General features: G+C 39.8%; 1 protein-coding gene across 5 annotated transcripts in view; it reads left to right on the top strand.

Annotated features, from left to right (window-relative positions):
* The first annotated feature begins 707 nt into the window (after positions 1 to 707).
* Positions 708 to 18,115, top strand: part of PDE1C (phosphodiesterase 1C) — a 274,362-nt gene continuing 256,954 nt past the window's right edge. For all 5 annotated transcript variants that reach the window (XR_006104687.1, XM_042475750.1, XM_042475751.1 and 2 more), the window contains exon 1: positions 708 to 941. Coding sequence is in view for 4 of the 5 variants with exons in the window: in XM_042475750.1 (XP_042331684.1) it covers positions 857 to 941 (85 nt within the window). In the remaining variant the exon portion in view is untranslated. The remainder of the gene's footprint in view (positions 942 to 18,115) is intronic.

Here is an 18,115-nt window from a genome sequence, read left to right as displayed (position 1 = left end):
AATCCCATAATTAACATTGAGCCATGGCAGATTAAGTGGGGTCAAGCTTCATTTTTTCTGCGTGCAATTAGATCCTGGAACACTCTCTTTCATAAAGTTGTGATAAGTTAGTCAGCTTGATGCCAAACAATAGTACAGTTGGGTGAGTGGTAGGGATGTAGCTGTGGAAGGAGGAGGGAGAATTAGAACATTGCCTCCCCCAGTATGAATTCTCTCCCCCCCCCATAAAATATTCTTTGAATCCTCAAATTTCTAGCATTGGAGAGAGTGAGACAGTGAAAACCATTCACACCCAGGATGCTTACTTTTGTTGTGTTCACATTCCCTTGCTAACTTTGTCTACCATTTGAGTGCCTGAACTGTATTTCTAAACACTCAGCTAAAGTTGAACAATTCTAGAAATTTGGAGGATGAAGGAAAATTTCGTGTGTGTGTGTGTGTGTGTGTGTGTGTGTGTGTAAAAGAATACTTATTTGAGGGGCTATGCCCTCATCCCTCCCCATAGCTATATCCCTGGCAAATGTCAATGCTCTAATTTTTCTCGGCTCTGAGATTGTAGCATATCTAAACCAGTGGTTAGAACCTCTGAGTAAGGCACATCAGTATAATATGCTGCTGTGACAGTCTTAGGGGGTGGAGAATTATTGCTGGGTGTGTGTGGCTTTCTCTCCCCCCCATCCACCATAGTGCATTAGGAGATGTGTGAAGTCAGTTGTGAGTGCTGCTGCCAATGGGAGAGATTTGAGGGCAACTAATTGCCATCACTGCAAAGCTTGCATCCCACAAGGGGAGAACCTCAGCTGCTGCTGCTGCTGCTCTGCTCTCTCACAGCTAGAATCCTTCTGGCAGGATCATCATGACCGAGCCAAGCAACAGAAAAGAAGGCTTTAAAAAATGCCGGAGTGCCACTTTCAGCATTGACGGCTATAGCTTCACAATCGGTGAGCGCTTGTGTGGAGGGCATGTGTGGGTGGTGGTGTTCTTCATTATCCTAGAGGAAGAGGGGATGGAGAAGGTGGTGTGTCCAAGGATGCCTTTTGAAGATGTCGCCATCCTCTAACTTTTGCTCTGCTCTGCTCTGTCCCCCTCCCTCTCCCTTTGCTGCTTCACTGACTGACTTTCTTTTGTGCAGGAAATATGCCTTTCTCAACCACGCTTTCATGATGTTTTTGGCAAGGCTTTGCACACAGAGAGGCAGAACTTTTGTTTCTTGGGGAGCTTTTATCTCAGGAAAGCTTATGTTTTTGGGATTACAGATTTCCAACTTGTTTGCTGCCTTTCCTTCCGACAACAAACTTAGGAACCCAGTGTGCATGCCCTGAGGTTTTTCTTCCCCATGGGAGTTCACTGATCTAACAAATCTTTTGAACCCATGCCACTGTCAATTGAGTCAAACCCTTCCTGAAATTGCTGTTTTAGATTGTTAATGGAAAAACAAAATGGATATGGAACGAGAGGAGACCTAAATTGCATCCAGTCTCCTTTGTCCTGACTGCAAATGCTGGTACATTTCTAAGAAGAGAAGTGTTCAGGTGCTGGGAAAACATGTCTTCTGATCACCCCTAATCTTAAAGATACTGAGGCTGGTTGTGATAGGTTAACCAGTATTGAATGATGCTCCATGAATGCTCAGATATACCCTTGTCTTTGCAATTATTTCAGTGTTCTTTTGAGAGCATCCCAAAGAGCTTTAAGAGTTAAGCCTGATGTTAAATCCTTTCATTTGATTTCTTTGAACCTGAGATCAGTTTGGCCAACCTTGTTCATTATCTTGCTGGAGAAAAGAAGACAAATTGCTCAAAGCAACAGGTATCTCCACCTCCCCCAGATTATTTTGTTTTAGAAAAACATTTCTTATCAAAGTCTCTGCGTGCAAAGGTTAGACTCCTAGGGTAAACCTTGCAGGCTGTTCTTTTGACATTTTACACCTGACTGCACTCTGCAGTGCAAATCTCCATGTATCTTAACAAAACAAGCTATACTGCTGACTTAAAATAAGTTTCTAAATTGAATGGATAATTTTTTGAGGAACAAGTGAGGCTCTATTTGTATGCCTTCTTCTTTGTATTAAGACCAGATTTTGATAATACTGCACTTATCCATTAGAACTGTAGATTGATGTTAGTGTAAATAACACCAGTGTTTAATTCTGGATGGAGTGGCATGCACTAACTTTTGCCACAGTCCTTTTGCTGTCTCTTGCGCTGTGTTTTACAGCTGTTAAAAACCTTCTGTATAAGCCACTTGAATCTGAGAACGTGTGTTGTTGCAGCTGAATGGAATGAATCTACTCTTGCAGAATTTGGTGGAGAAGAAGAAATGAATGTGAATGGTGAACTGAAGACTAAGTAGAAGTTTTGATTAGAGCGTGAGCAGATAAATTCTTATACTGCCTGAAGGCTGGCAGAAGTACTGCTCCTTTAACAGGATGGTGGTTCTGCTATGGAGATATTATCATTAAACTATCAGAAAACCAGTGAATGCTAATATATAGCTGAGAGTGTCTTTGCTGGAAGTTGGACTTGAAACAGGGAATTGTATGCCAGTGTTTGTGATAGTTTCAGGCTCCCAAGCATATCCAGTCTATGCCACTGGCATAGTTATCTTTATCAGCATAAGTGTCACTATGAAGAAAAGAAGAAAGTACCCATGGAGGATAAAAAGAAGGTGAATGTTGTGCTACCCTTCATGCCCTGTTTGCAATGGGGTTAGAAAACAGGGATTGTTCTGTTACAGAATCTGCGTCCCCCCACTATATAGATGTGTTTGGGTTAAAGTTTGTTGAAATATTATGGGTGAGAACATTCAGCAATATGAAACTTTTAAAATTTTATGCTCAACTACATTCTTCTTGTCTGTTTTCTAACTGCTGAAGGCCCACTGGAAACATGGTGGTGGAATTTCAGCATATCCTGTTCCCCCTAATTTCATAGCGTATCCGCTCATTCAAATCAATTTGATGTCTATCCTCATCCTATCCATGTTAACTCAAAGAGAAGCTCCAGTCTTTTCAAAGAGATTTGCTTTCAAGCAAGTGCGTGCTGATTGCAACTTTTAAAAAGTAGGTTAAATGCAACAGTAGTGTAACAGCAGAATGTTTATTAACATCACAGAAATATAAACATAGCACACTAAAAACATAATGCCTAACACCAGCGACAACAACATATATAGCTGTTTTCGGCAATGAAAATATTTCATGTGTATACTCAGGTTTCTGTGCAATAAACCTGTACTGAAAGTCAATATGCAATAACCCTGTAGCACAGCATCCATCCAGTTTTCTCATATGAGCCTGCTCAGGTCCTGAGATCTTCAGGAGAGACCCTTTTTTTAGTCCCATCAACTTCTTGGTGGCTGCCTGAAAGCCCTGGACCAACTTCGCTAGAATAGACCTTCTGTTCTTCTGTTAGCAGGTGAAGACTTTTTAAAGTCCCCCGTGTGATAAACTCCCTAGGAAGTTGGTAGGAAAAGCTCCCTAGCTTTCTCCCTCTATTGGAATAAAAAACTCTGCAACCCAGCTTGCTTGTCCCGCACCCCTAACTTAGCTTGCTTTATTCATATATAGTGAAGAGTACTTGCCCATCATCCACTGTTGCAATTAGTTACATCATTTAGGAATTTGATAAGTGATATAGAAATATTTGCAAATAAATAAAGACTCCAGTCCATCTGGCTTCTGTAGGTAGAATGGAGGTTGAGCATCAACTTGGATGCAAAATGTTTTAAGATAGCTATTCAGAGAATTGTATGAAAAGGGAAGGTAAAATAGAAAATGTTTATTATGTCTCAGAGGATTTCCATGTGCATTATTAGGGATAAAAGGATTTGCAGGCATCTGAATTTGAAAAAAAAATCCAGTTCTTTTTTTAGCTTGAACATGAGGATGTTTGCAGCCTTTGAGGAATCTTTACTGAATCCAAACAAACATGAAACCTTCACCCACCTGCCTGCACTATTTGGGGGCAGGGGAAGGGGCAACTGTGATCTTGACTCAGCACCTAAGTAGATGGAACAGTCCGTGATTCAAAATCAGAGTTTTAAATGCTAAACATTCAAAGCCCTCTGCCTGGATGGGAAAATCTATTCTACAATTTTTTTTTTGCATTTCCCCCCATTGGTTAAAGTGCAGGTGCAAGCTATAGCCCTTGTTTTCTGTGTGTCTGAGCCAATGTACTCCATTAGACATTATTGTATCTGACCTGAGTTACAAGCCTGAGAGTCAGAAGTAATTGTGCCTAACTTGGGTAGAAGCTGGATAGTTGGAAGGCCAAAGCAATATTATGCAACTGGATGTTGGATGTTGACAAAACTTTTGCACTGGAGGGAAATTATCTTTACCGTGAGTCACACCAGGTTAAATTCTTGATGATGCCCCTTAGAAATCATACTGATTTGTGGTTCTTTGTAATGACTTCCACAAACCTTGTGAGCACAGAAGAAAGAAGGTAGAATACAAACTTATGTTAAATTGGTGTGGTCTCTCTCTTGCACTCTCTTTCTCTGGTAGACCACACTGCATGCCTCAGAGACATTCCACCATTGTCTCCAATATTATGTATGCTACTTAAAATGGAGGTCCACATGGAGGGCACATAACAGTTAACAACTTTATTTAATAAGAAGCTTACAAAGAAGAATAATGTAACCCAAGTAGCTGTTGAGATTGGAAATAGAAAGCATGTATTCCTGCATGGCAGGGGGTTGGACTGGATGGTCCTTGTGGTATCTTCCAACTCTATGGGGCCAGTCAAACTTACATTTTTTGCACGGAGAGATTTGCTTCTGTGAATTGATTTAAAATCGATTCACCGTTCCCACTACGTTTTAAGGCAGAGAATCTCTCCATGGCATTTAAATCCAGTCTGAAGTTTCTATTTGCCACTGTTCCAGATCAAACTGGAGGTTCCTCCATTTCCTCAATGGTGGTTGCACGATCCAAATCGATCTGATAGCAGAGGTGCAGATTGTTGTGGTTCTTGTGGTTCTTAAAAAAAGAACCACAATGCTAAGGGTTTAAATGGGCTTTCCAGTTGCCCCCTCCTCAAACTGCACCGAGTACAATCAGTGTAAGTCTGAATGACAGGGAAATTACCCGGTTTCCAAACCAGGTAATTTCATAGTGTGAATGGGGTCTATGCTTCTATGATTCTATGCTACATGAGATTTGACTGGCATTTCCTGGTATGACAAAGTAGGAGGGCCAATGTTCTAGCCATTCCTCCACATAGAGGTCCAGCCCCATCACTCTTCTTGGCTATGTCCCATGGTCCACTATATATGACCATCTGAACACATTAAAAAGGCTCCCAACATGCACAGGCCATTTAGAAGTCCATATATGTATACAGGTGTGTTAACCTAGAGGTTCCTTTTCCATGTTAAGGTGTATGTGGGGTCATAATGGCATAGGCTGCTGCCACACTCCAAAATTAATGCAGTTTGACACCACTTTAACTGTCATGGCTCCATCCCATAGAATTGTGGGGTTTGTAGTTGCTTGTGGCACCAGAGCTCTTGGACAGGAAAAGGTAAGTATCTCACAAAACTACACATCCCAGAATTCCATAGTATTGAACCATGGCAGTTTAAAGTGGTATTATTTTTGTAGTGTAAATTCAGCCACATTGATATGTCAATCCGGGACTGGTGGGCACTCTTGTATTTGGAGAAATGGACAGTGGAGAATGAAAATCAAGGGCTGGAGATTAGGCCTGGCTATGGTTCTGATGACTGGTATGGTATTGCATTTACAATACCAGTCCAGGAGGAAGAAGAGGAAAAGTATATTCCTGAGTGTTCCTGAGATGTCTGAATAGATAGAAAACAAGCAGAAGTAGCTCCTATATTTATGTTCTATCTTGTTTCAGTACAGTATTCATTTATTGTCTCTCAGGTCTTCAGGGCTCTGAAGATGATGTGTAGCAAATAAAAATTAGAATAAATAAAAACATTATTTAAAAACTGATGAAGATCTTCTCAGAATGGGACTAGTATGTGGGAATGTTGTTGTATCTCTTGCTGTAGTACTGTAGTATGTCTTTTTTAAAAATCTCAATCAACATTTTTGTTGTCCTGGGCTCTTTTCTGGCAATTCGCAGAGCCAATTGTAACATTTTATTCCCACCCTGGAGTGGGCTTCTTTTTTGATTCAAAAACATACTAGAACAATAAAAAAGTCTCCCCTTCTGCTTTCGTTTTCTCTCTTTCCATCTCTCTCTTTAGATTTATAATTCTTTAGTGCATCAGTGCTAGAGTGCTAAACCTGGATGTGGAATCAACAAGTTTAAATTATTTCTTATTATGAAATTTTATGCACTACAGCTCTAAGCATTAAAAACACACACACACACACACACACAAAGGGAGAAGAAATTGCCCTTCAAACTATAGGAGCACCTCAACAAACCATGTTGCTACTTGGGGGAAAAAAACCCTTTGGAGGAACCCTAATGTAGATCCAAGAAATCACTATTGCCCCACTATGGATGGGAAAGTGACAAGAATCCACTGAATCTGATTAGCTTTATCCAATCAGGGATCCTCCAAATGTTTTGGATATCAACGTCCACCAGATTTAGCCAGCAGAGCCAAAGATCAAGGATGATGGGAGCTGTCACCCTAAACACGGGGGAGGACAGATTGTGTTAGTACGCCAAATGTGGATGGAACCCTTGTCCCACCCCAGGTTTAAATCCTTTTCTGACTATGAAGCTTTGTTGAGCTTGGCCAAATCACGGTCTCTTGAACCTTTCTCAAAAGGCTGTTGTGACATTAAATACGAAGTGAGATCCGTGGAGAAAGGATAGGATATAAATGCAAAACAGCAAAGGAAGGTGACAAGTCTTGTCCATAATGTTTGTATTTTATTTTTGTCTTTTAATATAACTACCCCACTTGTATATATCTTTGCTTCCAAATGGCTAAATTTATCTTTAGCTGCATGTCTTTCAGGCTTAAATGAGACAGTCTTGGCTGGGGGCTAATCGGTACAAAGTTCAGAGAAATGAGGATAAGAGGCCATGCAAGAATCTCCATGCTACAGGGTTGTATTGCAGTTAGGTAATTTTAGACTTGATATTTATACCCTTTATATAGTGATGGGCCTTGTTTTTCTTAACCTCAAATGTGTGGGCCTGCTTGCTCGTTTTGTCGAGTGGGGTCCTTCTTTTGTATCCCAGAGTCCTGTCGGCACCACTAATATAATGTCAATGCTGATGTGGCACAAAAATTAGGCTCGAGTCTATCTTGGTGTGTGCATTCTATGTGCATTCAGCCTGCTTTGCTGAAGGTGGCAAATGCAGCACATGTATATTTATTTATAATGGGACACCAGGGCTGCCTATACTGTGAGGAGCATCAGAGTGGCCCTTCATGGTGTTTCATCTTAGATTCATGGCTGTTCCATTAACATGAGAGAATCTGGATTTATAACTCTTATAAATGGATCCCACTAACATATAAGAGAATTACATTAAAATTACTCATCTCTCCCCAAACATAGTTGAAATGTTATTTGTAATTCTAATAATAATATTCTCCCCACTTCTCCCCACTAGTGAGTTAAGTAAGTGCAAACTACTTTTGAACTCAATTTGCACCGGGAAGTAAGCTGTAGACAAAGAAAAAAAAGTGGGACAAGGAGAGGAAAATGGGCATTTCAAAAGTAGCTGAAAAAGTGGCATGAGAGAGGATTAATTGGGACTTTTCTTGCCAAATCAGAATAGTTGGAAGGCATGACCTACCTTTCTAGTTTTGATTCTCCTTACGTTCATTCTCCCCTGAATTTAGAGCTGGAAATTTAAAAGATGAATTCTGAGCATAGTCCTATTATTGTCCAAGTTGGACTGTAGTAAGATTATACATTCTGAACACAAAAAACGAAACTCTAAGGCCGTGGCTGAACTTATATAAGACTACAAGTTCAGTGTAGATGTTGAGCCCTTTTGCATTACTTTGACCTAATCATAGCACTATAATTCCAATTCCAATTCCACTGCTGTGGCTCCATTTCACAGAATGCAGGGATCTGTAGTTTGTTGAGGCACCTCAGCTCTCTGTCAGAGATTGCTATTTCTATAAACTGCAGAATCCCAGGACGTTGCCATGGCAGTTAAAGGGAAATCACAGTGCTATAACTGTGTAGTGTCAAAGGGCCCTAAATGTTCCTTCCTGGATGCACCAAATGGTGTGATCAGAGTTCTGCCATATATTGTGTTGTTGTGTTAGGTAAAGACTTAATCCTTTATTGAGAGCTTTTCTTTGTCTCCAGCATGACAAAATGGCTACTGCTCTCTTTGGAGTGCTTGACTATTTTAGAGCAGCAAGTTTGGAGAGGGATTCGGAGGTCAGCATCACATGTGTAAACTCTATTCAGTCTCTAGCACATGTGTAGGAGGCAGGGGGGTTCAGGCATTCATTAACAGATGGTGTGCCATCTTTAAGCGCACAGTATGTTTTTAAAATATGTAAACAAGGTGTGTGTGTGTGTGTGTGTGTTATAATCTGTGTTGCTCAGGACATTTATGCATTGATGTGGGACACAAAGATGATTTTTAGAAAATCTCTCCTTTCTCACACATGCAAATAATTTGTAATTCAATATGTTTAAATACTTCTTGAAATATTCTCAAGCATCTAATTAATATGTAAAATAATTGAGGGAATAACAAAACATGAACAGGTGTAGGCAAGTGGCTGAACCCTTAAATATTTCAAAGCCCAGTAAGCTATATGTTACTGTTATAGTTACAGTTTTTTAAAAAAGTAATCCTTTCTAGTCCTTAAGGGTAATTAAAACAGTTACTTTCAGGATTTTTGTTAAAAAAAATCACAATAAATCTGGATTCTAGCCTGTGTTACAAAACACATTCTTTTTATGTCCACAACACTGCCAGCACAAAACCCCCAATAAAACACGAGAGAACAAATGATGGCACAGCATAAGCCAGCACTTGAAACTCATGATATTCTTCTTCCACCACTTAGTGTGTTCACATTCTCACAATTGTAAAAATAACCAAAACATTCCAGTTGCATTGCTAAGTGGGTGAAAGTAAGTTACAACTGCAATGTAGTCAAACCTTCATTATGGGGGAGGGAGGACGAATTAACTCTATGCAATTAGTTATTTGTGAAGAGTTACTTGCAAGCACTCATAGTGAGCACACTCATAGTCAGTACTAGGAATATGATGGGTTACATTATGTAAGAGATTTCTGTTGCATAGCTACACCTGTCTAGCTTGGCATCTGTCTCTCCAGGCTTCTCTCGTAGCTATTTGCTTCCAAGTGACAAGCTTCTCATGGTGACCCCATCTGCCTTTGCAATGGGCATGTAGCCCTTGCTTTTCATAGAGTGAACATGACCACCTGCCGGCACATCAGTGGGCAGCTGCCCTATTTTTAATTGCAGGATTACTGTTTGGAATTGTTGAAGAGCTGAGAGCCTCTTGCACTCTCAACAGGTTTTTTAACATCTGAAAATCCAAATATATATTGTTATTTGCTTAACAGAAAAGTTCAATGATGTTTTTGTTCAATGGCAGAAAGTGCACTTCTTTAGGAGCAGGTAACTCCTTGAATAAGGGGTGTAAAAACCCTGAAGCAGAGGTTCCCAGCCTGGGGTGCTTGCAGCCCAGGGGGTGCAAAATGCAATTTCAGGGGTGTGTGACGAAGAATGGCTTGTGTCCTTGAGTCATGACTCATCACTGAACCAGCTGCCGGTGTGCCTTGAGAAGTGGTAGTATGTGGTTGTGTTGTGTAGATATAGTATCCTTGTTTATTTAATCAAAAGGAAAGAAGAAAAGAATTAACATATAAGTAAAGTAAGTTACTGTCAGAGTGGGATTTTAAAGTCATTATAATGAAACATCTGACTTAATCATTGTATATTGTTTCATTCATAAATTCATGATCATGACAGTTCATTACTTTGGGGCCTCTTAGCTCATCCATCACCCCTGTTTAGATACACTATGCTTCCCTCCATCACTTGAATTCACTTGGTCAGTCCCATGCTTATCCCTGCTTTCTCCAGCCAATCAAACACCTCCCTTGTGGCCACTGCTTCTCCATATATAATGTGAAGGACTAAGGAGCACGGGAGAGACAGGAGGTGACATTTGTGCCAAGCATACTCCAGTCTCTCACTGCCTGAGTCAAGAGAGATGTAAATCCTTTCATGCATTTCTCCATGTTCTAGTAACCCAATCAAGTCATTCATTCACATTAGCGAGTTGTGAGTTTATTGGCAGTGAAATGGACCACCTATGCATGAAATTAGACTTCCTTATCTCCAAATGTGGTATTACTTTTGTAGGGGGTGTGAACATTAATGAAACATTTCATAAAAGTCTGGGGCATAGAAAAGGTTGGAAAGGCATCTTATCAAATTTACAGATGGCACCAGATTGGGTGGGGGATAGCTAATGCCCCAAAGAACAGCCACAGAATTCAAAAGGAACTTGAAAGATTGGAGATTTTGACTAAAATAAACAAAATGAATATTAAAAGGGATAAATGTAAGGTGCAACATCTAGGCAAGAAAAATGACATGTACAAGTACAGGATGGATGACACCTGACTCAGAAGTAGTACGTGCAAAACCATACTATGGTTCTTTATAGGCCATGAGCTAAACGTAAGTCAGCAGTGTAATGCAGCAGCCAAAAAAGCCAGTACTGTATAGGCAAGTATAGGCTGCATCAACAGAAGCACAGGCCCTATACAGACAGGCCAAAATAAAGATGCTTTGGGCCACTTTGGAGTTATGCTGTTTAAATGATGCATGCATCCTAAGAGTCCAGAAGTCACGCCAAAGCCACAGTCCAGTCCTAAGGACTGGAGCACAGCTTTGGTGCAGCTTCCGAACTCTTAGGACACATGCATCATTTAAACAGCATACCTTCAAAGTGGCTCAAAGCAGCTTTATTTTGGTCTGTCTGTATGGGGCCATAGTATGATCAAGGGAAGTAATAGAACCCCTCTATTCTGCTTTGGTCAGACCCCACTTGGAATACTGTGTTCAGTTCTGGGCATCACAGTTCAAGAAAGGTATCAGCAAGCTGGAACATGTCCAGAAAAGGGAACCATGATGATCCAAGTTTGGAAACCAGTCTTTATGAAGAATGACTGAGGGAGCTGTGTATGTTTAACGTGGAGAAGAGAAGAGAAGACTGAGGTGTGATTGAGAGGTGGCTGTCTTTAAACATCTGGAGATGTCATGTAGAAAATGGAGCAAACTTGTTTTCTCTTGTTCTAGAGCACTAGAAAATGAACTATTGGATTCAAATTACAAGAAAAGAGATTCCACCTAAATATTAGGAAGATTTTTATTATTATTATAAGAGCTGTTTGATAATGGGATAGGTAACCTTGGAGGTAATTTTAAGATTTATTTTAATTTCAGATAATTTCAAGACTATTGATTTTTGTTGTGATGTGAACCATACTGGAAGCCACTGTTAAAAGCATGGATGAAAAGGAATGTTTCAGACAAACAGATCTATTGAAATTCTTACTAACTAAGGTGACCTGATAAATAAGGTTCTTGTGTATTGGATATATGTGTTTGGTAGATGCAGTTAGTTGTGGCAAAATGCAGAACTGAGAAAAGCTACACTCAGAGAAATCCCATGATCTGCACAACTAATAAAGCTAAAATGAATTGCTCATTTTAATTTATAGTCCATCAGTTAACAGGCATTTGTTTATGGAGTGGCAAGCTTTAAAACACCTTTAAACTGTTTCAAACAGGGGAAAAGGTGAATTTAAAAATACTTCAAATGTTGGACTGGTTGCAACATCTCGTACTAGTATCTGAAACAGATGTCAGCTCTTTTAATATGTTTTTCCTCTAAAGGGTACATTAAACATATGGATACTAGTAGGACTATACCCCACTATCTGTCTTGATGTCTAAACATTGGTAAGAATGGCTGAGAAATTCTGTGTCTAGGTGCTCTAAAATTGGGATATCCAATTATATTTAATTCCTGAGTGTATGAAATCTTTACAAGTGCACAACAGTATGCATTTAGGTGTTCCCTTTCAGTTGTTCTGCTCAATGTGCAAACACTAAGGCTGGGCCTGGCAGGGTGTGTTACTTTTGGTAATGGACATGCAGAGGAGAGCAGTCAAGCGATTTTCAGTCATCTTGTTTTATTGATGTCATATTAAGATTTTCTGGATATCTAGGAAATATGGATTAAAAAGGTTAATTTAAGAGTTTGGAAAGGTTTCTCTTTTGAAATCCCATAGCCACTGTGTTCAATGGCTATGATGACTGGGGTTTCTGGGTTCAAAAATGTAACCTTTCTAAGTTCTGATTGTAATATCCTCCTGGGATAGTTGCTTGCTTTGGACGTCAAGCACAAAGGTGGCTGCTGGCTCTTTTGCCTTAGAGTTGCAAATTTACAATGGGTTTTGTGGATGCTATTTAAGGTCCTAAAGTCCTATTTCTGAAATAGGTTCAGGACATTGGATAGGTCCATAAAACCTGGAGTAGTTCTGAGGATTCATTGCTTTGAAGCAATACATCTCCAGGCCACCTCCATTCAAACACCTGTAATGGCAGGCTTTTGTCTATTGGTGTGTCATGCCTGAATTATACAGATGTTGTACAATTCTGTTCTATACCACAAAGAAAATGTTAATGTTGTGCTTACATTTATTGAGCTAAATGTTATCCCTTATGTCATTTTATATATGTCCAGGGCTATCTTGTAGTTATTTTTTCTATCAGTGTTTTTATTACCATACTTGTCATTATTTTATTGTGTTTTGTGGTTTTAAATTGCTGCATTCTGCCTTGGGAAGGTTTAAAAAGCAAATGATAAATGTTTTAAATAAATAATGTTCTCATCAGTGATTAGATGCCTAGGTCCTAAATTAGTTTATAAAAAGAGTACCGTACAGAAGCTGAAGGGTAATTTATTTATTGAATATGGGTAAACTGGGAGTGGGAGAACATGCTTCCTGAGGCCATTTTCATGGGCCTCAGGGGGTCCTCAGCCTCCCACGTCATTCGGCATGTTATTGCTTTCCAGCAAGCAAATTTCATAAAAGCTCATCTACTTGGTTAGGCTGTTGCATCAAATGGTTTCCATGCAGTCTGTGGGATATTCAACTACACCAACTCATACTCCTGAAAATTAGGAAAACCACCCAAACAGCCTGGGAGAATGTCCTACAAGCATTTCCCTCTTGGCAGTAATCATGATGTAGGACATATGTCAATGAATAAGTAATATGTCTGAAACCAAACATTTCTTGTATTATGGTCGGCATGTGGCAACAAATATGTTTCAAATATGTTGAGGACTACTTGTTTCTCCAAGTAGTCCTCAAGTACACTGCAACCAGAAATCCTAAACCAGTTTGACTAGGATTTCCTGTTTCTAAGTGAACATGGCCATTTGAGTAAAATTCGGAGAGATAGCTGTGTTAGTCTGGAATATCAATATGTAAAGGGATCTTGTAGCACTTTTGAGACCAACTGTGCAAAAGAAATTGCAGTATAAGGTTTTTTTAGGCTTGGTCTACTTCCTTAGATGTCATGCATCTGAGGAAGTAGACCAAGTCTATGAAAACGTCTTTCATGCAGTTAGTCTCAAAGTTACCACCAGATCCCTTTGCGTGGTCATTTGGATGAGATTAGTGCTTTGGCAGATGAAGACCAAACAGTATCAAGGCTTGACTTCAATCATGTCTTCAATCAGTGTGTCACCAAAGTCTGGAAAAGTAACTTGTTCAGACTGGAGCATCTTCCTATGCAGGATAACCACTGGCTTTGCTACATGGGGACTCTGGGGATTGTAGTCCAAAAAATAACTTTTCCAAGCTCTATCACCTTAGAGCAGTGGTTCCCAACCTTCCTAATGCCGTGACCATTTAATACAGTTCCTCATGTTGTGGTGACCCAAACCCATGAAATTATTTTCATTGCTACTTCATAACTGTAATTAAATAGGTGTTTTCCAATGGTCTTAGGCGACCCCCATGAAAGGGTCATTCGACCCCCAAACGGGTCCTGACCCACAGGTTGGGAACCACTGCCTTAGAGTGAGATGCAGTATTGGATATGAGTCCAACTAGAAAAAGAAGCAACTGGGTTTGGGGTATAGACTATGGCAGGCACAAGGAGAGATCATTTTGATCACCAGTGTGTTTCTTGTTTTAATCATCATCATCATCATCATCATCATCATCATCATCATCATCATCAATCATTTATTTGTATAGGGCCATAAATTTACATTGCCCTTTACAGAAACAATGAAGTCAAAATATTAAAATCTGCCAAAGGCATACATTCTAAAGAGAATAAAAGTATACAATAATTATAAACAAATTATACAGCCAAAAGACAGTACTACAAATGCCGTTGACATATAATCACATATAAAGTAATAAAATTCTAAAACTGTTATCAATGCAAAGTTCCAAATGCTTTGGCAAACGGAAACAGATGTACTCATGCCAACTTCATATATGATGGGGAAGACTTGCATTTAAATAAATTGGTCTGCTACTGTTATACAGACCTTGGGCCTCAGGCTCCCCCAGAAGATATATGTGGGTGGAACATCTCTTGCTGTGAGCTCCCCACCCCACAGAGTCTTTCAAATAAAAATCAGAAAAGAGAGGGCTGGGGGCTATTCTAGTTTCCTGCCCCCGGGACTCTGAAAAACTCTGTGCAAGATTTGTTTACTTTGGTTGTATATGAGGAAGAACTGCATATTATCTGCGCCTGGTTCAAATAACTGCAGGGTGTCTGCATAACTCAGTTATCTTATTATTTTATGTTGAGAGGAAATTGCAGTAGGATCGGAATACTAAAAATCATGACAAAAACAGCACAGGAAACCTAGATTGTTGAATCCTTGGGGAAGAAATCCAGAGAGAGATCATAAAAGAAATACAAAGCCCTTGATTCATGCTGTGTTGTATTTAGATCAACCTCCCCTCCCTTACATAACACTGGATTTTAAATTTCTGTCTCCACATGACAATCTAATTATTTGGAGAAAACAAAAAGTGGGGAAAATGGTTGAGTTTCTAAGAATGGCATCTGTTTCTGAGAATAACAAGAATAGGAAAAGAGGAGAGAGCGATTACATGGATAATTATTTTATGAGATCTGCTATTTACCAGCTGCAGAGATGCTATTTTTATGTAGAGTTTGTTTACTCTTGTGTTAAGACCTGTGACTGATAACTAGCACTATTTTTTCTTTTAAATATATTTTAAAGGCATCCTTTAGAAAAATCACTGAGTTTTACACTTTGCAGGTATCAATAACAATATTGCATTAAATAATTCTGACTTGATAAATTTTCAGTCCATCTACTAACTGCCTGGAAGTTAGTCTTTGAATATGTTTTATGTTGTTATTCCATATGCTGCTGTCTTGCAAATCATGACCTTGATCCTGTACTGTATTTTCAAAGCTTTATCTAGAAACATATCTTTGTTCCCTTATAGCTAATGGAGCTCTCTGAATTACCTTTCATCTCATGCATTCTCTAGGCCAGCAGTTCTCAAACAATGAGTTGAGATCCATTATTGAGTCTCAGTTTTGGTTGAACTAGAGGTTGGAGAACAATGCTGTAGCCTTCCTTGTACATCTTTAGTTGACACCTTGCAGCTTTTTAGTTGGGCTAACCCCAGAACATGGGTCCATGTAGAAGCAGGAATTGTTTGGAGATCAAGGATGCAGCATTCAAAATTTGGGGAAAGGGAAGTATAGCAAAGAGAAGGAAAATGGGACAATAGACAAGAGGAACTAAATGTGTCTGAGGAGGGAAGGAAAACACAATGGGTGGGTGGGAAAGAACTTTTTAATTGTACTTTATGTCATAGTGTTTTAATTTTTCGTTTTGCCAATTGCTTTTAAATGACTTTGACTTGAAAGAGTATAAAATATTCTGAATAAATAAAATATGCTGGAATAGAGAAGGAGAAAAACTTGAGGCAGCTGCCATGACTTCTGAGCATGGTATAAGCTACTTACTCTGCCTCAGAAGGACACATCTGAGCAATGTTCAGTGTTGCCAGTCACCCTTGAAGGAAATTCCCTGCTTGGCTTCCTGGATCGCCCCCAAATTTCCGGAAATGGGGGTGGGACCTCCGGATCAGGGAGCAGGACTTTCGGGTCGGGGCATGTGAAAGGCACTATGGGAAGGCTAAAGGGGCCAGGGCTTCCAGGATGGGAGGTATGTCAGGAGGTTTTTTTGGGGGGGGGGGCGGGAAAGTATTTTTGGCTAGGTTTTTTGGGCAAGAAGGTTGAATATCCCTGAAGGCTGAATTTTCCAGAATCATCCTGGAAATTTAGCAATCCCAGAAATGACATGTAAAAATTTTTAAAATCACAATTACCGGGGAATTTCCTCCAAATTGGCAACAGCTACTGAGCATCAGGAACTGGAGAACCCATCCAAACATGGATGGGCACTTCTAGTCACCTGTGGGGGAGCTGAGTGGATGGGAAACCCAAGAGGGAGAAAACAGAAGGGAAGGTCTCCTTCTGAAAGAAAAAGCTAAGATTAAGCTTTTAAAGCTTTTAATAATAGCAATAATATTCTGTGAGGAACTCCAAACAGACCAACAAAACGCCTGAATGAAATTGCCATGGCTAGGATCACAACAGCACAATTTCAAAAAATGACACAACTTGGAACATCCCACATTATTTAACAATACTCAACTGATTCATTATTAAAATTTGAATCACTGATGGCACTCCGTAACACCTGGTAGAATGTCAGGCTCAGATCACCATCTCATTTCCTCATTAACAACAACCGCAAAAACAACAGTCAATGGAGAGGAAAATTATAAGAGAGGAAAATAAGAGAGGTGGCTATGAATGGAAAAGAAGTAGGAGGGAGGAATGGAAAGAATTGGCATTTGGGGCAGGATAATATTTAAGTGTAAATGGAGAAGAGGAAACAAAGTGTTTAAAAGTATTTCAAAAGACATATAGAATATGTAGGAACAATTTATAACATCCTCTCGATCTTTAGAGCAAGGACTGGCAAAGTGCAGCTCACAGGCCTCAAGAAGTCCCAAGGCCCTTTTGTATTCCCCCACAAAGTCTGCAAATGCTCCCTGGCACTAAGATTTTAGCCATACAAAGGGGCTTTGTGTTCATGGAAAATGCAGAGTTGCAGGAGTTCCCAAGCCCCCTCCCCAAAGTGCCTCTCCAGTAAATCAAAACTGAAAGAACTTGCACATCCAGGCTTGGTGTGACCTGCTGTTTTATGCTGAAGTTCACTAATAGAATTATTGGAATCCTGACCAAATTAGAGTTCCCAGGAGTCTTTGGGAATGGTTTCGGCAAGCAAGCAAAAGAAAACAACAAGCTCACTCATAAAACTCATTTCTGTTTTGGTGCAAATTGGTCCAGACTGTTGGCAGGATACCATGGACAGTCAAAAAGACAAACAAATGCGTCTTTGAAACAGATCAAAATCTCCCTGGAAGCCAAGATAATCAAACTGAGACTATCATACTTTGGCCACATCCTGAGAAGGCACAACTCATCAGAAAAGACCATAATGCTAGGAAAAGTAGAGAGCAGCAGAAAGAGGGGAAGACTGTATACCAGATGGATGGACTTTATTAAGGAGGTCATGGGCATGAATCTGCAGGACCTAAGCAGAGCAGTGGAGGATGGGTGTCTTGGAGATGTCACATCCACAGGGTCATCATGAGTCAGGGTCAACTTGAGGGCTTTTAACAACAACCACCAAATTGTTTAACATGCTTCATGCTCATTACTTCAATAAACTGTACAGCAGCCCTGTAAAGTGTAACCACATTTTATCCTCCTGCTGCAGATGGAGTGAGATGAAGTGGTTTCCTAAGGCTATGGAATAAAAGTGGAACCTGAGACTCAGTACAATACACTAAAATAAATGAAAGTTATATAAAAGCACTGGCTCCAAGTCTTTATTCTAAATTCCCACTGATGGGATGGAGAAATGAATGCGGCCTGTAATCAAAGTGTTTAGAATGCCACTATTAAATTCATAAGACTTATTTTTTGTGCTCCTTTCCAAGAATTCATAAATGTGTGTATTGATTTTTCCTAGCATCCCTTGAAGCCCCGT

Source organism: Sceloporus undulatus, chromosome 6 (genome assembly GCF_019175285.1).
Source record: "Sceloporus undulatus isolate JIND9_A2432 ecotype Alabama chromosome 6, SceUnd_v1.1, whole genome shotgun sequence".
NCBI classification, from domain to species: Eukaryota; Metazoa; Chordata; class Lepidosauria; order Squamata; family Phrynosomatidae; genus Sceloporus; species Sceloporus undulatus.
The sequence above is the reverse complement of the archived record's forward strand: the minus strand, read 5'-3'. Positions and strand labels throughout refer to the sequence as shown.